This window comes from Diadema setosum, chromosome 6 (genome assembly GCF_964275005.1).
Source record: "Diadema setosum chromosome 6, eeDiaSeto1, whole genome shotgun sequence".
NCBI lineage: Eukaryota > Metazoa > Echinodermata > Echinoidea > Diadematoida > Diadematidae > Diadema > Diadema setosum.
Window position 1 is genome coordinate 8,545,071 of NC_092690.1, and position 20,521 is coordinate 8,565,591.

Consider the following 20,521-nt stretch of genomic DNA (forward strand, 5'->3'; position numbering starts at 1 on the left):
AGATTGAGGACATGGATACATTTTTTTTTTCCAGGAAAGCCCTTGAGCAAAGGGTAAAACTCGCTATAACCAGTGAGCTATAGATAGCTTCTTGATGTATAACCCTGCGCTACTTGGCAATGTGCATTTATGCATCTCTACAATTTGGCTTTATAGGGTATCTTATAGTATCACCTCAATTTTCGTTACTGAATTCTGTCAAGCTATCATAGATGGATTTTCAACAGAAGTAATGATCTACGGCCCGTCGAGCACCGCGGAAGAGGCGAAAGGAGTGTCTGAAAGTTTCAAGTCAAAATGGTACATGTGCTGTCTTCAAAATAATACCTATATGTACATATGTGTCCGTCACACGGCAAATTATCCTCAACTATTGGTTCGTATTGGCAAAATACAAGGAATTTCAATCCCAGATATATACCGATACTAATAAGGACATCTCCTGTCTCCTAGAATGAATACTGAGGCTACAAGGAGTACATGGTGCCTATATACATGGAAAAGTACGGACTGATTTTCATCTATAATCTCCAGGATGAAAAATTAAGCAAGATCAATTGGTTGTTTGTTTGTTTGTTTTTTTCCACGGACATGCCGGATGATCAAGGGTAGAATGCTGGATGACTTCGCGGAGTCAACACGGTCATGCCGGAAACGGTACGGATGATCCCGGAACGACGATTCGTGATGATGCGATCAGTGAAGGTGGAAAGCGAAAGTGTAAAAGGGGCTCTAGGAACGATCATCTCACCCTATTCTCGTATATAGACATCCGTTAGATAGATAGAGAGATCGGTAGAAAGAATAGATAGATTGAATAGAGCGCTTCTATCTTTCACCTCGTGCGAAATCTTGTACAATCGCACTCATGACCATTCACTATTTGTATACTGATATTGACATTTCACAATCATACTACATAGGCCTTAATATTATCATAACATTGTAAACTTCAAATTTATTAACAATTCAAACTGTAACCTTATCGGACTTCACCCAGATTAAAACTTAAAATGTAAAAGTTTTTTGATGATGTACTTTATGTTATCAGTAACCATATATAGCTCTAAACTGCAAAATTGTTGAGAGTACACCACAATACCATGTGTACAGAGTTTTTCCTAATAAAATTCATTAACCGTTTAACCTTTAAACTTGTCGGACTATAGTAGCGATGAATTAACTGAAAGTTGCAATTGAAATCTATGACAGTAAAATTTACCATGCAAGGAAAACCCGACAAAAGAAAGAGAAAATAAAATGGACGACAATGTGGACAAAATTCCGTTTTCAAGCTTTTTAAAAGTTTAATTCCCAGAAGACTAGAAGCATTCTATAATGAAGGTTTCACCTGCAATGTGCCACACGAAAGAAAGAAAGAAAAGAAAGAAAGAAAGAAAGAAAGAAAGAAAGAAAGAAAGAAAGAAAGAAAGAATTAAAGAAAATGTACCCAAGCTGACAGATATCAACTGCAGAAAGTCACTTGAATCGATACAATCGGATGAGGTTCCGGAATTTCGTAGTTGATTGTCATTATTATTCTATAAACAGACGACTTGCACACTCCCCTGCAATAATGACGTAGCAGAGCAGTACCCATAATTGGAGTGACTAAACACATATAGGTGGCGTGCTTCAAAATAAGACCTGGGTAAACTTAAGCGTTGCTGTTGCTCTCGAGTCTGCAGTGGACACGAACGACCGCAATTTACATGTCTTCATCCCAATGCTTCAGCATTGAGAGACGGTTACCGTACATCTTATATGTTTGGATGCAGTGTAATAATCTATGTAGGCCTACGTTATTAAAAGATAAGCCATTCAGTCAGATATACAAACTCATCAGCAATTATTCTCTCCCTCCTGTATTTGATTCCATGTTTATCAAAAACGAAAACTGTCCATATTCATTCTCCCTGGCTAACCAATGAATTTCACTTACCTTTGACCAAGACTATTTTGGCCAAATCTGTTATCTCTTTTATTGTGGACCAACATTTTGAAATTCTCTTGATAGTAGTACAATGTATAACAAAAGTTTTAAGCTTTAATATCTTTACCTACAAATTAAAAAAAAACTTATATGAGTTGCACTCTTGTAAGCCTTAATAACAAATCATTTTAGACTTCAATATTGTTTATCGTCTCCTACAACTCCTTTTTACATTTTGTTATATTTCGGAGAGTTTATTATATTATCTTCATGCATGAACTTTGGTTTAATTCCATAAAACCTCTGATAGATAATTAGCTTACATCATTGGTTTACTATTGCAATTTCTAATCAATTTGCTTGTCCTTGACTGTCTTAAATGATCTTTTCAGGCATTCATAATTATTTCATAACTTTCAATTTCTTTGTAACATTCAATTTCTTTTGAAGTATTGTAATACATTTTCAGTATTCATAACCATAATTATTTCCCGCATCTCATTAAAAAATTCTCATTAATATTATTTTAGTGTTTGATTTCAGTGTAGAGTAATTGTAACCATACAGTGTTGGATTAAAGTATTACTCTTTTTTTTTTCATTTGGAACAAACTGCCTGTCGATTTTAGTTCAAATCAGCGTTTTATGAATGCAAGTACATGTATGTGTATGTTGATACAGCCCTGGGAGAATGACATGCATTATTATTACATGTTTTTTTTTTTTTTAACCCAGACTGTAAATTTCTTTTCAAAATACATTGTTGGATTTCTATGCAAAATAAAGGTAATTACAAGGGAACTATAGTCATCCGATAAAACATAACTACTCCCTTAAATGCTCCCAGGAAGATTACCCTCTACCATAGAGCTGTATTTATATATCGCGACGTATAATAGAGCTCTATGCCCTCTACATATCACTAACACCAAATGGACCTGTTGGCAAAACCACGAACCACTGCGGCTGGGAGTAAGCAAGACACTGTACAGTATGTTGTTTAATACGACCGAGTGCAAAAATCTAAATAGCGCCATCTGAGTCAAAATATGCGTTATTAGCTCTTGCATTGTCAGCCCCTCTGTGTGAAATGCATTTTGAAACCCCCTACAAAACTTTAGACGAATCTAAAAACCCTTCCCTACTTCTAATGAATCGATTATATTGTACCAACGGGTTGAGAGGTTTACGGCTCGAAAGGAGTGACGGGTAACAAAAAGTTCTCAGGGCCGAAACTTGCCCCGAATCCAGCGGACCGAAAGCTGTGTACCTGTTCGTTGTAATTTAGCCATACAGTCGTCCGTAGAGAGGTATACTGGTACTAGTGCATGGTTATGCATTTAGCGCAACTCTCGGCGTTGTGAAGATCAGTGGAGGGATCTGTGAACGCTACCTGACGTCAGGGGAGCAGTGGGCGAGGTAAATTCACCCACGATATTCCCTATATTTCTCCAGCCGGTGAGGACAGGATCGTTCCCAGATTTGCAGAGCTGAGGTGCTTTCCTTTTCTCCTGAGCTAGGGCAGATCTACCTCGTAAGTATTGTCTTTATTATCATTTTTGCTGTGGTGTATTGGGACCCTGCGGGTGACTGACGACTTGTTCATTCGGCTCGCCGGGGTATGTCGTAACTCTAATTTTACTCGAGTTGAGCATACCCTGTCCTCCCGATCCCAGACGACCTCCGCCGCGCTATCCATCTCGAACCGAGTGTTGGCTTGATGTTAGGGCCGTACAAAGGGCACAATTGCCTTGGCTTGTTGGGCAGATTATGATTATGACTTGAGTGCAAAACTCGACCAATTCAAAACAATAAGAAAATTGTGGACGGTAGATCAGAACTTAGAGTTCTAGGTGATATAGATCTATTATTAACGTTAACGGTTAGAGATCGCTAGATCTCGGCCTAGTCTATACATCCATAAATCCATTAACACTTGTTACATGTAGGCTGTCTAGATCAAAATATTTGTTTGTTTTTGTGTGTGCAGGGGTAGATCCAGCAGGAATTTATAAAGGGGAGGCACGTTTACAAAATTGAAGGGGGGGGTGCATGCGCCCCCATTTTTTTTTTTTTTTGTATTCTTCTGTTTTAACAAAAAAATGAATAGATGTAACGTTAGCAATTTTCTATGGGTGTGTGCCCGGTGCGCCCCCCTCTGGATCCGATCTGCCACTGGTGTGTGTGTGTGTGTGTGTGTATTTTCACTGATCTTTATGTCAGATCTAATGCTATGGTACAGCATTGGTGGAGATGAGAATTGGGCTTTCAACGTTTTGTGAGATACCAAGAAAACACTTACGAAATAGTACAGAGCATACAATGTACCATTTTAAGAGGAATTCAAAGTTAATTTGATGAGAATCGGGTTTGGAATGACGAAACATCCAAAAACAAAGTAAAACAAAGCGATCGTAATAAAGTGTGGGTCCCGCACACTTATTAGAATCGATTGCTCTGTTTTGGATATCTCACTCTCAGCCATTTCAATAGCAATTTTCATCAAATAAATGTTGAATTCCTCATGGAATTACATGCTCTTTCATATTTCATGAGGTTTCTCATTATCTCACCAAAAAATATTAGAAACCTGAAATTAGGTCTCAACCAAAACTTATATGATCCCTTTAACCCCCTTATCTACTGCAATAGAATTCTAGATAGATCTATAGGTCTATCTATAGGTCTATCTAATGTTAGAACCTGAAAAAAAAATCTGTGCTGACTATTGTTAGATTAGGACACAGAATAGGGCCTACCAGGTACTGAAGAACCGGTAAAAGTGGTTATTTTCATATGCTCAGCTTGGTAAGAATTAACTGCGACCAGCTGGAACACGAGTGTGTTAAACCATGTGAAGTTGCGCCCCGGGGTTAGGTAAGATGATATTTGCATGTTGACGCGGAATCAAGACATAATAATGTGTGTGGAACTGATGAGTCATGTGCAAAAATATATACGCATATTTTACTTTTGCACTGGTTTCAGTTTAGTGTTCATCCCAGAAACCCTAATGCTCGAATGATCAGAAGCTATAGTTTAAGAACTGTTGTGTGTATTTATCTGGCCCAGAACCATGCGCACGGCATCTGACATGCCTGCTTACACTTTTAGGAACACCCCTCGACACCGCTATCAAAACTATTGAAAATTTCTACATTCTACCACAAATTTTACGTTACACTCACACGGAATAAAATGCTTGGACAAAAGTATGGTAGAATGCTTAAATCCATAGTCAGCCCTCACTTTTCCCACAAAGCAAAATTTCAGTCTTTAAACACAACCTAATCCTGACCATCGCTGCACAATTCAAGATGCCAGCTTTGAATGATGCAAGGTTGTGTGCATGCCTTTATCGAAAGTGCTCTGTAGATGTGCAGCGATTGTTTCTGTGTGTGCGCCACTGATCTCATAGATCATTGGCGCTTGCTACATGAGTGTACCTCCGTAGCGTGATCTTTTGAAAAGTGCAGCGCGATCAACCGTGTGGAGAAATGTGATCTGCATTGTGCAGACGATGCATTAAATCTTTGTTTTTGGTATTAAAGTTGTAAATTGTGCATGTCATTATCTTTGGGCTTCTATACCCTGACTTCATGGGTTTGTAGGCGGGGAGGGAAGCGAAAAAAAAAAAATAAGTGGCTTCAAAACTTTTTGCTTGCCCAATTTGGGTAAGCATTTTTTCTAATTGTTCCAAAACATTTGCCCGACTTTGATTTTCACTTGCCCTGGGCAATCAGGCAAGCGTTTACAGCTGTATGTAGCACCCTGATTTCATGTATGGTACAAATCAAGTTGAAGGCTAGTTGTACTTGCATAGGAGACTTCACAGTCACTTGACCAAGGTAGATATTTAGAACGATAAGAGAAGGGCTTATTCAAATTATCATTTACAACTGTCTGTCAGGGTTCTGTTTGTTCACTGTCAGGTTGTATTTGATTTATAATCCATCCCCTAGAAAAACATCAATATTTTCAAGCAAACCACTTAAAGATCTTTGCCAAGCATTCAACCTTTAAAGTGAATGAGATGTATTAAACCCATGTTTTGAAAGTCAGTACCGTTTGTAGAATGACTTCACACCAATGACATAATATGTAGTATCTCGATTCTCCTATATTTTTAATCTGTTAATTTACCAATATATTCAAATTTAGGACAGTTAAAAATGACCCAAAGGTTGCCTGCAGTTCCTTGCTACAGTAGATGCTTGTGAAAAATAAACAAAATTTCAGACCAGTGGGACGTAAGACAAACAGAACGGGTGGCATTACATTGCCTCATTCTAGTCAAAATAGGTGGTTTCCTCAGTATATCATTATTGTCTAGACAAGTCTTGCCGTTTTCCGTCTGCTCGTGAAACCCCACCACCCGTCAGGCAAGAGTCAAACTCTGATGCCACCAAAACCACAATTCTCGGCAGGAAAGGAAGTGTCCAAGTGCCCTGTGTGAAATAGCTTCCCATTCACAACAATTGTTCAGTAATTAAAAGCTGTGATGATTTGTTGATGAAGGTAAACAGGTAATCGGCACGACAACTGGCACGGACAAAAAAGTGCATTTTATACCATCTGCTGAAGGTCAGTGGGTGAAGTCTACTGTAGGTTTAGGTTTTTACATGCTCTCAAGGTTAGTATTAACCAATCTGGTTTTTTTAACACCAGTCCTATATTCTGTAATGCAATCGTGGGAAATAGAAACAAATTAACTTGAGAAAAAGAATTTGAGTATAATTTTGTTTGCAAACTGACTCTGTAGCTTCAAATGCAATTGAACGGAACATGTACAGCACTAAAATTGTACAATGCAAGGGTTTCTTGCTTAGTTTGCATATAAAATGTATGTCTCTAGTTTCTGTGGACAATTGAAAATTGTATTGTATGGAACTCTAGTACTCTATATGGAATTCTAGTACTCTATTCTTTATTATGAGTGTCGGTACCAGAGGAGAGAACTTTTTTTTTCTCTCTCATTTAAAGGTAGGGAATCCCATTTGCACGCCTTAAATGAAGGGTTGTATAAATACAGTGGCATGTTGAAGAGAGTATCATTTTAGAAACTCCCATAAAGTATTGAAAGTGGAAGGTAACATTTAGTACATTTTTTTGACCGTTAGATTTTGAATTGAATTGTTTTCGGGGCTCACCGTAAATTCCAGTATATTACTAGGCTACCTTTGCAGACCCATGTACTGCATGTGTGTCCATCATGTATATTTTGTGAAGAAAGTTCATCAACACTTACAAACATTTCTATATACATTCTTGCCACACACTCTATATGTTATTACATCAGCTCTTGTACTTTTAGATTTGTGTTTACAGATCACAAATACAGAAGAATGCAACAAAAAGGCGTAAGTGTGGCTGACACACAGAACTACTGAGTAGTTGAGTTTTGTGCATTATTCAAATTTTAGATAACTGTTGACTTTTAAATTTCTAAGCAGTGGCCTAAGCAAGTCCCCTGAGGTTCATATTCAATGTTTTGCTGCATTTTGGGAGGTCTGTAAAAGGTATCCCCTACCTTTAAAGGGCAACATTCTAGGTTGCAAACTACATGTAGTAAATTAACTTTTCATGCTGAAATACAGAGCAGGACAAAGTACCATGTAGGAGCTCACATGACTATTACCCTCTTTTCTGTGTTCAAAATTACGATATTTCCATCAGAAATACAATTCTCAAAAGTCTGCTTTTCAAGCAATTCTTGTGTGCAACCTCACATTGTATGCAGTGGACAGGTTTGCATGCAATGAGTGTTTGAAACACTTTTGCACTGCTTTCCTGGTTAGTGTTTATACCTTTCATTCTGTTTGGCTGTGAACTTCAAAGATCTATAAAAAAAAAACAAAAGGGAAAGAAATTCAAATGAATAGTGAAGAAAACTTTTCACAGCTCAGCCCATAGAAAATTTGAGCTGAAATTTGACATTCAAATGAAATATTCAGGTACATTTCTATATGTAGAAAGCTTGGAAAAGATGATCTCTCCCTTAGGATTTTAATAAAGGATGTGACAAGCAAAATATCAACACTGATTATCTTGAGATGAAGTTAAGAGTACTTTCATGCTTCTAGACGTTGACACAAATACCTTTGCATTATCTAGGGAGTTCCTATTGTATCATTTATTTTGAGTGTGTTTGTTTGTTTGTTTTTTTTTCAGGATTGTTAATCTTGTGTGAATCATCTTCATTGTCTGAATCTCATGGCCTTTTTTTTCCCTGAAAGATCATCACTTCTATTTATCAAGTTGTCAAAAGGAAAAGGCAGATGAGAAGCATTGTAGGAACTCTCATGTAAATATTGCAATATGAATTAATTAAGATTGTGTGAGCAATATTTGAAAAACACTAGCAAGATCAAGTCTGAATATGTTCCATACATCTGTTTAATTAAGCAGGTAAGTCTGGGATATTGTGCATAAATTGTGTGTTAACCTGATGTACCTTGAAGATTTCTGAATGTTTAATAACTTATTGTTCATTGTCTTTTTTTCTTTTTTTTTTGCAGGGGGTTCTACGAAAATGCTGCATTACGTGTGCCTGCTGCTGTTGCTGAGTGGTGAGTAAATGTGTGCAATATGACGTGTTATCGCCTGTCTTTGCATTGGTATAGCACTTGTGATGTAAAAACTATACACCTCCCTGGTACAACCATTAATTGACGTGTTCCCACCTCCCTGATGTAACACTCCTTACCCAACATGTAAACTGTGCCACACACAGCTGTGGATGCACAGAATCCTGGACCTACTGATGCATGCGTAGAGTTTGAGGTGCGAGTCAACAGACGATTGGCGGCAAAGCATGCAAGTTAATGCCTGCAGACAGTGGTTCTGATGAGGTATCCCTTTCAATTGTGCCCTGCTGATTGGATTCCCCTCTCCTATTCAACCCTTCCACTCCACCACATCACCTTTTCAGTCCTGTTTGAGGACCACCCCACCCTCCTTTAATCCCCAACTGTAGTATTTCTATCGAAAGAGGTTGAAAAGGGAAAAAAACATAGAAGGACAGGGTTTTCTGTGATCCTATGACAAATAAAAGGAGCAGTCCTGCTTCAGTCACACAAAGGTAGGATCTCCGCCTCATTGCATTTGCAATTTGGGTCCTTTTTGCACCGGACAGTTAACCATCAGCAATGTGTGTGTAGCTGTTCTTTAACTTCACACCCAAGTACACATAGGGGGGCACCCCAAGTGACCTGCATGCCACAGATACCTTCTCTTCAATAAATTTTTCCTCTTGTTGAACTTGACAACTGTGCATGTTTATTTCAGTGTTGCTGCTTTGTCATTATTTTTAACGCTTCCTAAATACGAAAGTTTCCTCTTAATGTTATCACATAAATCTATTAAAGATGGTGCATACAAGGCTATGTTGTATGTGCATGCTTTATAGTGAATGTACTGTGCTTTGCTACGTGACATGTACAGTGAATAAAAGTGTCTGTTGCACCAGTAGGTACCCAGTTTCTCAGTTTTTCACTGGTCCATTCCTGAAAAAGTTTCTGGGCCGACAGTGATTTCTACTGGTCAGAGACCGTCGGACCAGTGCCACTGTGCAGCGTTCTGTATATATCCAGTATTGAACATCATACCAAGATACTGTACCAGTAGTTGTCACATAATCGTTTTTGTAACTGCTACTGTACTTTTTAATTCGTAAGAATGAAACTTTTTTTGATGTTCATTTAATTTTTCGAGCACTATATACTTTGTCAAAACATGAAAAAATGAATGGAATTTGAACAAGGAAGGCTTTTATAGCTGATCTAATTAATCTGTTTTACAGTTAACTTGGCTGGTTATTCGGTAAAGTATGACCTCCATAAACTGTAAGTCAGATATGAAGGTCATGTTTGAAATTGACAATTCTGTACTGTTAAAATGGCAAAATGTACCAAATTGCAAAAATGTTTAGTATAGAAATGATACGACAGGATGGTACCTCTACTCTCAGAAAACTTGAACTTTACATTCATGTGTGAGTGCAGATGTCAAAGGTCAAATCATATGGTGCTGTTTGTTCAGCATTATAGTTGAAGAGATCAATTATGACTAGGAAAGAAAAATAGTACGTGTGTAGTAGAAAACACAAAGTATTGAATTGAATGTGAGTACTACAGTTTGTTGTATGACAGTGTTGAAGGTAGACATCTACAGTCCAGGTGAAGTATTACTCAGTATGTTGCTGTAAATAGTGTAGATCAGTGGCAAAAGTTCCATGGAGACAGATCAGATACAGGTCAAACAAAGGTGATAAACATTGAGAAGGACTGTCAGAAACCTCTCTGATAACATGACAATATGAAATATAGTAAATTACGACATCTCTTAGTGCAAAGTGCAGTGGACCTCATAGGCACTGCGCTACTTTGATTGTTTCCATGACACAAACCTAATTAGTCCAGATGCAGCTTGATTTCAGCATGGCCTTTGTGCACGACATTGTGCACCAAATATATTGAAATTTGCAATTTAATCACTTGAAAATTATTTCATAAACACACTATCTAATATTTTGTGCTCATTGCATCCCCACACCCATTACTTTTTAGGCATCTTTCTGCGAAATAGATGCGAAACAAATGGTATGAACAAGTAGGCCTACATACTGCAATGCTACATGTATAACTGCATGATGAACAGTGTCTTGTCTCAGACAGTGATGTATTTCACTATGTGCCCATGATTGTTTGGTCCTTCCAGTTCTTTTTCATCTGGGAACCGAGAGGAAAACGGCAGAGGGAGTAAGAGAATGAGAGAGAAAAAGAGAGGGGAGAGGAATGGCAAAGAGTGGGAGGACATGCTGTTTGTTAATTGAATGAAAACAAGTGTGTACATAACAATGCGGTTTAAGCAAGGAAAATGAGTCATGACAGAGATATGTTTGCACTGTGCAGGGCCCAACAAATACAAACGTAGATACTCACTGTCACCCAAACTTTTTAATATTTCCAGTTATTTTTACAATTTTGTTTTTCATTTGTTTTGATCAATTCCAATACATGTTCACAATTGCTGAGTATGAAGCAGGAGACCTCCCTGGAATGAAGTTAACGCTGTCTGACCTAGAAACAAAGAGCAGTGCTTTTTGTTTGTTTTGTTTATTTTTTTAAATAAAAAAGCAGGGCCAGATCAGATATCTGTTGGAATTATATTGTAATAATGTGTTTCTCCAGCATTTAAGACCATGCATTTGACTCTCTATGTATACATGTACATGTATCATACATTATGTATTATGGTAAAGTATTTTTTGCAAAATATTTTTATTTTAGGGGCAGATTGGGACAAGTGTCAAAGACTGTTAATAATGCTTTATCAATATCAAAGTCCTTTGGGCCTCACGTTGTAAATTTATCAAGAGAAATTCTTTGCTATGAAAATGATGGTAAAAATCCCCATGAGATGTGTTCTTTTCCCCTTGAACGCTTGAATAGTTTTTTTTTTTTTTGTAGTATGTCACTGAAATATCTTTGATAGCACTAACTATTGACAGTAACAGGACAAAATTTCAAATATTCTTGATTAAATGCAGTATACAAAACCTTACAGTGGCATATTGTGATACAGGTATCATTAAATGATTTAATGTCATACATAGTGTTGGTCCTACCACTAACAGTGCCAGTAATCCACATGTTCCATGAAATCTCATATCATGGTAAAATGTAGTGTGCAAATGGCATTTTGCATGAGACATTGAACTGATCTCTCCTATTAACAAAAAAAGAACTTGATAGCAAAAACAACAACAGCAAAGCCCTAGAAAGTTTGACACTGCACCGCTGATGTCACAAAGTCACCATGGTTTCTGAATTAAAGTTGAGAGTGGAAACGTGCCCCCCAGCACCTGACTTTATGAATCCCCCCTGAGGATGCAGACATTCCATGGCGATGCGGTAATGCGCTCAGCCGATCCGAAAGCCTTGTCCGAGTGGACACAGATTGCGTATTGTGCTCGACCATGTGGTATAATGTCAAAGAGCTATTTGTGCCCATGTCTGGGAACAGCCCCTGCAAAGTGAGGTACAAGACTCCGACATGGCCTGATGGTACTTTCATGCTACATCGTTTACTCTTGATCGATTGAGCATCCTCGTCCTGATGAGAGAAGTGGCAAAAAGTGTGTGGAATTCAACCAAAGGCTCTTCTTTCATCCCCTCTGAGAAAGGAGTATTTCCCATGACATACATGTACTCTGAAACATGACTATGGCCCAGGAGTGAGCTACATTCATATTTGGGATATTCTTGAGGCTCTCACCAAGAGTGATCTCCCACCCACTCTACATGATTTGTAAGGAGTGGTTTAAGGTTGAGCTATATTTTCCTAATGATGCACCTACATGAAAACCAGGAAATCTCTGCTATATTTTTGATTGCAGAGAAAGGTCTTAATATTACAGGTTGTGTTCATTTGCCTGTTTTCAACACTTCCTGCATTATTCTGAAAATTATGTAGATTTTATGGGGTAAAATACCGTAGATACAATGTAAGAGAAATAAAATACCCCATTTAAAAGGTTACCACTTTTATACTGAAGTGGAAACTGTATTTACACTCCAGTGTATTTCAGTATTTGATAGCCAGTTTGCTCTTGCATGAAATACAGTAAGTAGAAGATTGGGAAAGAAAACAAATGTACAGTTTCTGGCTTCCATATAAAGTACCAAGTTCTTCTTACTTTTTATAGTCAGGATCATTACAAAATGTAAGTTTCCCTATAAATTCTGTACATTGCAGTGGCAAATAAGCAGAAGAGTGTAATGACATTCACGAAGGTGATGAAACAGTATGTTAGAAAGCCATGAACACTAAATGTTGTGTCTATGTGTAACTTTTTGTTTGTTTTCATGGGCAGGCTTGAAAGAATGCCGTTGGTTTATTTTATAGCAAAGTTCTCAACTGAGCTATATGTGGGGGACAAGGCCATTGGTATGGCTGTGTGGGCATTGATGCCATAGAGATGCTGTAGATGGGTGCTAGTATTTCTGTACAAGTGTTACCTTCAATTCAGACAGACACAGGAGGCACACACTTCCTACAAACAAATGCCATTGCCAGTTTTAAACAAAGACATGGGAAACTCTGTTTTGGTTTCCTGACTGATGGCTAGGTGATAGATGACTTCTATCCCCCCCCCCCCCTCTCTCTCTTCCAGCCCCTTGTGCGTGGGAAGAGATAATAGGGAATACAATATGTGGGCTGGTGGTTGGTAATTTAAGTGTGAGCCGGCTGTACGATAGAGACTGGTATACAAGATTGGGTGTGAATGAAAAATAGTTTGAACATTGCTGCAGGAAAACTGTACCGTCTCGGTCTGTGTGAATTGGGGTCATGTTTAAAAGCATGTACAATATAAAGCAAAAATCAATCCACATTTTTGATTGACTTCTGATACAATTTGTTACAAAGTTGTGTACAACATGTGTATGTATGTGTGTATGTTACAAAATATGTATATGAACAGGTATTAAATGTCATATCTTGGAAAATTTTTTAAATCACTGCTCCCTAAGGTAAATACAATGTACTATAAAAGGACCGACTACATTAGGAGCAAAAATTAAAGATGTATTTGAAGGATGGGAGGAGATATTAAAGCACACTTTTGAAAAAAAAAAGAGAGAAAGTGAATGTAGATATGCTATTTGGCTTGATTTTATCTGACAGTTGTGAAAGTGCTGTCTGAACTCTTGGTCTGCTGGGAGGAAATGATCACATGTCGTTGTGATTTCAACAATTTCCTCCCTTTCGATCCTGATCTAGGGACAAATTGAGTCTCTGAATAGGTTAAGGTATTTCATTACCAAGATGCTGACAGCAGTCATATTAAGTGACACATCTGCAGTCTTTTTTTTTTGTATATTGTTTGTTTACACATGTATACATGTATGTTTGTTTATAAGTGGGCACAGCGATCTTTCTTTCATACTGCACTAGAAGAAGCAATATGATCACAAGTCTTGGTTTGGAGAAACTGGACATTATCTTGATATTCATGTATTTTTATTTTTATTTAGGCCTTTTATTATTTATTTTTTATTTTTTGTTTAAACCCAGTGTTCATCTCTGGTCCCAGCAAGGTTATAGGATGTATGCACAGGATGGAAGTCAATTATGAAATGATATGACGTGAAGGTTGTATAGTTGCACGAGCATGAATTCCTGTCCCCTATTGATGCCCAGCGCATGTATGAAAGGCTCTTTAGTAGCATTGCCCAGTAACATGGGGTAAGTATTCAACAAACTCATGTGGAACAACCAATTCAGAAAGAAATCCAAGTAGGCCTACTGATAACATCATGTTTGATAGCAATTAGTGATAAACGGGATGGTAAAGAAGTGCTAATGACCACAACAAGTACGGATCAATGATTGATTGATTGATTGATTGATTGATTGATTGATTGATTGATTGAATGAATGAATGAATGAATGAATGAATGAATGAATGAATGAATGAATGAATGATTATTATTATTATTATTATTATTTTTTATTTATTTTTTTTTTGGGTGGGGGCACTTAGGGCTTGCAAAAGCAGTAGGCCCTATGTGTATAATCAAGGAGCTATTCAATAGCTCCTTGGTATAATGCATGATGTAATGTATTACTGTACAATACAATCAAACTCCATTTGATACAATGTACTTCTTTGGAACTTTTCAGCCTATCCAGAGTGGCTTTACAGCATATTTGTATAAAATGCTAGACTTCCAGAGAGTCAGCCCACCCAATGAAGTTGAAATATTAGAGAATTTATAGGTTGTGTTTTTATTTTTCAGATGGGTTCCTTTTTCTAATATAATTTCCCACTTTTTAAAAGTAGACTGTAAAAGTTTTATTGCCTTCCATCATCCTACAGATAATATCGTTACAGCTGTAGATGTACAAAATATTTTACTATGATGAGATAATACTGTAGGTGCTATTATCCACCTCAGCACACATACAGTGTGCCATACACTCTGGTTTATCCTCAACCTGTGTACTGTGATGTCACCTTGCACAACTGCACCTGATGACAAAAGGGCAATTTCCGTGGAAAGGAAACTTGCAGTTTAATGGATTTTTTATGCTTATGGAGAACCAATATGCTGTTAGTTTTGCTTCCTCTTGGATTACACTCAATCTAAACCAGATTCCCCCCCCCCTCCCATATTTGTGACAGTGTTGGAAATTACTTTTCGTTTTATTAGTCTGAGAGACTTTGTTCGGCGTGTGCCTTTATAGTGTGATGTACAGTACTTATTCTATCAACACCTTGAAAGCCAACTTTGTCATTTTACGTACATGTAGCTGATCAAGATACTTTTCATTTATCTCATAGGGGTGGGTGATGTTGGTGGTGATGGTGGCAGTTGGTGTGTGTTTGTGTTTGGGGGGGGGGGGGGCTTCCAACGTCGCAGCCTCTCATAGGGGTGCCTTGTTATTACCAATTTGTTTATCATCAATGGAACCTATAAGGGCTTTTTACACTTGTAAATTTTTGCTTAGTCCCGTACCAACGGTGGGGCTAAGGGGGGGGGGGGGGCCTTAGCCCCACCGTTGGTACGGGACTATCCTTAGCCCACTTTCTGTTTACACTCGTTTTTGCCAAAGTGGGCTAGCCCCACCGATAATCTCGTACTATCTGGCCCTGCAAAATAGCAGGGTTAGCACCGCAATTGTGGTGCTAGCACCGCAATTACGGTGCCAAGCAAGTGAGTGTAAACAGAACGAAAAAATAATCCGGGGCTAAGCGACAGAGACGAAGTTCGACCCCCACTGACCAATCAGAAACGAGGTAATCAAGTGCTGCCAGTGTGTGCATGTACGTGTACAGTGCACAGCGTAATCATGAATATTCATGTGGTTTGGAAAGTCCGGGGCTAAGAAATACGAGTGTAAAAAGGCCAGTTTTCTCCTTAGCCCCGGACAAGAGATAGTACAGGACTAATTGGCCAGTGTAAAAAGCTGAAAAAATTGGTACGGGACTAACGATAGTCCTGGGTCAGAGAAAGTCCGGGGTTAAGAAACACAAGTGTAAAAAGGGCTATAGATGTAGTATTCAGCGTGCACACAGTATGCTTTTGCATTTGTGTGTTTGTGTGTGCAGTGTATGTGTTTGTAGATTGTATGCTTGATTTAATGTTTGTATACTGGTAGGCTTGAGGGCTTTTTACACTTGTGTTTCTTAACCCCGGACTTTCTCTGACCCAGGACTATCGTTAGTCCCGTACCAATTTTTTCAGCTTTTTACACTTGCCAATTAGTCCCGTACTATCTCTTGTCCGGGGCTAAGGAGAAAACTGACCTTTTTACACTCGTATTTCTTAGCCCCGGACTTTCCAAACCACATGAATATTCATAATTACGCTGTGTACTGTACACGTACACGCATGCACCGGCAGCACTTGACTACCTCGTTTCTGATTGGTCAGTGAGGGTCGGACTTCGTCTCCGTCGCTTAGCCCAGGATTATTTTTTCGTTCTGTTTACACTCACTTGCTTGGCACCGCAATTGCGGTGCTAACCCCTGCTATTTTGCAGGGCCAGATAGTACCGTACTATCGGTGGGGCTAGCCCACTTTGGCAAAAACGAGTGTAAACAGAAAGTGGGCTAAGGATAGTCCCGTACCAACGGTGGGGCTAAGGCCCCCCCTTAGCCCCACCGTTGGTCCGGGGCTAAGCAAAATTTTACAAGTGTAAAAAGCCCTATATAGGCCTATGCAACTCATGTGTATTGTATTTGTTATTTTTGTATTTTTGATATATTGATATATTATGAGTCTATTTTGATATGTTCAACATTAGTTGAGGGCTTCTTGATCTTGCGATATTTTGAAATTTTTCTGTTGTTGGTAATTTTCCTTTGATAATATGTGTCAAACTACCTTTGGTATCAAAGAGAGATTTTTCCCCTCTCCTTCATTTTCTCATGTGGGAATATTTTGAGAATTTAAAGGACAAGTTCACCTTCATTAACATAAGGATTGAGAGAATGTAGCAATATTAGTAGAACACATCATTGAAAGTTTGAGGAAAATCGGACAATCTGTTCAAAAGTTATGAATTTTTGAAGTTTTTGTGCAGTCACCGCTGGATGAGAAGACTACTGCAGTGTGTGACGTCACATGCGTACAACAATATAAGGAAAATATAAAGAAGAATTTCACAAAATTTCATCTTTTGAAAAAAGTACACATTCCCTTGACTCGTTACTGACATATGTTATGGGTAATATTATTCCCATTGCCTTTAGAAAGAGGCAAGTCAAGTGCTCTTTTATTATGCGAAAAAAGTGAAAATACGTTGAATTTTCTTTACATTTTCTTTATACTGTTGTACTCATATGACATCACGAGCCTTAGTAGTCTCCTCATCCAGCGGTTCCAACACAAAAGTTTTAAAAATTCATAACTTTTGCATCGATTGTCCAATTTTCCTCAAACTTTCACTGATGTGTTCTACTAATATTGCTGCATTCTCTTAATCCTTATGTTAATGAAGGTGAACTTGTTCTTTAAGTGAAATATCATAAACATTGTAACCAAAAAAAAAGGAAGGAATCAGTGTCATTTCAAATGTAGAGAAGACAGATAATGGGAGAGAGAGAGGGAGAGATGGAGGGAGAAAAAATCAAATGAAGGAAGCACCCCAGTACAGGGTGCCTACTACTGTTTAATAAAATGATATATTCACGGTACGAAATTTTCGCAAATTTGAGCTGACGGCCTTTATCGTGGCATGAAATTTTCACGAATTGCCACTGGCGTTCAGTGTTTACTATGTAGACAAGAAATTTAGTGTGCATTTTAATTTCGCAAATCTTGGCGCTCGCGAAATTTGCAAAATTAAAATGCATGCGAACATTCCCTATTTTACAGTAAACTGAAAATCTGTCAAATGAATGAATCTTTATACGATGCTTTCATATAGGCCTATATTCCAATCACATCTGCTAGTACGGGTGCTGTGCATTACAGGTTCATTGAATACAATGTACTCACAATGTATACAGACATGTAGGCCTATTAGATGAACCTGTCAGAAGGGGAGTTACCTGGTATGAATCACCTTTCAAATGTTGTTTATCCAGAGCCTGGGTTTGGGCCGAAGGTTTGGACAGACTGTGTGGGGATGTCAAACACGTCAGGAAGTGATCGTTTAACACAAAATATGATCTCACCCTGAGAGATTACCAAAACCAGTGTCATACAATCTGACCATACTTTATACAAATAAAGCAAGTAGGGTGCATTTTCCTATTGTTGGAAAAGATTAAGATAGGTAAACCATTCTAGTCCAATTTAGTCAAGAGGCAACAAACATCATATTCCATATTCACAGAATATATGCCTGTGGAGTATATGTTTTCCTGTAGCTGTTGATGTAGATGTGCCCATTGTTGAATGACCCATTGTTCATATCTTATTTGAAGTATAGCTTTACTCAGCTATAAGCATGATTTTGATGTAAATTTTGTTTTGTAAACAGCTCATTGATACCTTACCTTGCAGTAAGAATCAGAGCTTGAAATAGGTTTGCCTTGAATAGACTTCTTTGTCAGAACATAGGAGTACTGTAAAACTAGATATTTTCGCTTGAGTAATTTTTCATGCTAAGGTGAACTTCACACGTTTTTAATTCCTCAGAATCATACATGTAGTGTATTATTCACAGGAAGCAAAGATCTTTGCATGTATCATTTTTGCACTAGGTGCACATCGTGCGAAATGTTGGAACATTTTGACATCACGAAAATTTTCACTTTCAGTAGTCATGATAGTGCAGTAACATTCATGAATATTAGATGTACTCAAATGATATAATGGTAAAGCTGCCATATGTTTGGGGTTTACTGTACATTTTGACATTCACATTTGACTGATGAGACTGTTGCTACAGTTTCACTAATATACATGTAAAAAAAAAAACTCTTAATGGAGGCATCAAGTGGGTACAGCATATACGGGAGAAACCAGAAAGGAAGTGCGTAAATCAGTGAAGCTAGTATTTGGCACTAACAAAGTTGTAATCACCAAATAATGAAAATTAGGTAACATGGGAAGGGTATTTTTTTTTGTGTTCTTTTCATTTCTAGTCTTAATTTTCTAGTTGACATGCCCCTCAATATCTCACATAGGCCTATACATAACATTTCTTTCCAAGCGCAATTACAAGGTGTATTTCTCACTCTTTTCACGACTTTCCAGTGGAGTATGGGATTGTCTTCCTTTTATCCTGCATGTATGCATCATCATTCATGGTACACATCTAGGTGGTTCAAAACACAAATCATATGGGCATTTTGAGCTGTGTACCCATATTGTACCTGATGTATCGATGCCACAGCCAAGTTTTTCTTCTGCCACCAAGTAGTAAATCTTGCAGGACCATAAAGCTTTCAATCTTTCCCTTTTGACCTGACCACAAAACTACAGCAGGTGTTTGAACCTCTCACTACAGACTATGGTTTCTACTGCTGTCTGGGGTGTGTACAGCCGTACAATAGTTTACAAATTTCAGGTGTCGACAATATGGACCAGAAGTGAGGTCTCTCAAAGTGGAGCACTAGAAAGGTCACTGCAGACGGAGTGACACATCTCTCCCGCCCCCCCCCCAATGATATGATATACACTGCAGTGACTTTTCCTATGTTGTTGTTTGTTAGCGAATGTAATGGCCCTACAATAGGACCTACAGTACCTACAGCATGCACTATGCTGTATTGTGCATTGTGCACAAGATTCTTTGCTGTCAGAAGTTACATTTGTAGTTGATAGTCACACGCTGTTTCTAAACTTTAAGTTTACATCGAAAACTTAAGTCTCGATGATTAGCTTGTAGTTTAGCACCGTGTAGACGCACTCGAAAGTTAGCAATCTTAAAGTTTAGTCGATGATTAGTACCAGGAGACATCTTAGGATTTACGCTCTCTCCACGAACCACGGGGGGTCCCCACTCGTAGTTTCGCTCCGTGTGGACACAATAATCATCGAGCTTGTGATGACAAGAAACTAGATGACGGAGAGAAGAGAACTACCTGAAAGATAGTATTGTTTGTCGCATAGTGTCATCTTCAAAAGGCAATGTAACATCTGAATGAATTTGATTCAGTGGGAATAGTTACAACTCTACAAGTTGTATCCACTATATTTTATTTTGTCTTCATTAATGTCTTGAGAAGTGAAAGTGCATGAGTGGATTTTCTACACTGATTGGGAAAACTATACAAAGGAGTGTATACATGTAGGCCTAGGGGTATAGGGAGGGGGATTGGGGAGTGGAGGGGTAGAGGACTGGGTTAAATGAATTTTTTTTTTTTTTTTTTTGGGGGGGGGGGTTGTACAAAGGCTATTTTATGCAGAAGGAAAATAATACTTTGTGACACAAGACCTACCCACCCAAATGGCTCTGTGGCTTTTGCCTCTCACCTCACTGGCACGGTGTCTCTCTCTACTCACCTACCTCCTGGGATGAAGCATAGCTCTCACTGTCCGCTCCCATCAATGGGATGGCCCAGCCCTCACGGAGGTCATGTGGGGTCAAATCCAGTGCTGTGATAACTCCCCCTCAACCTAAATAT

General features: G+C 38.3%; 1 protein-coding gene across 1 annotated transcript in view; it reads left to right on the top strand.

The window, feature by feature from the left end:
- Positions 1–3,312: 3,312 nt before the first annotated feature.
- LOC140229420 (laminin subunit beta-1-like) overlaps positions 3,313–20,521 on the top strand; it is a 78,808-nt gene continuing 61,599 nt past the window's right edge. Inside the window, exons 1-2 of the mRNA XM_072309672.1 lie at positions 3,313–3,466; positions 8,451–8,501. Coding sequence (XP_072165773.1) covers positions 8,465–8,501 — 37 coding nt within the window. The 5' untranslated portion in view covers positions 3,313–3,466; positions 8,451–8,464. The remainder of the gene's footprint in view (positions 3,467–8,450; positions 8,502–20,521) is intronic.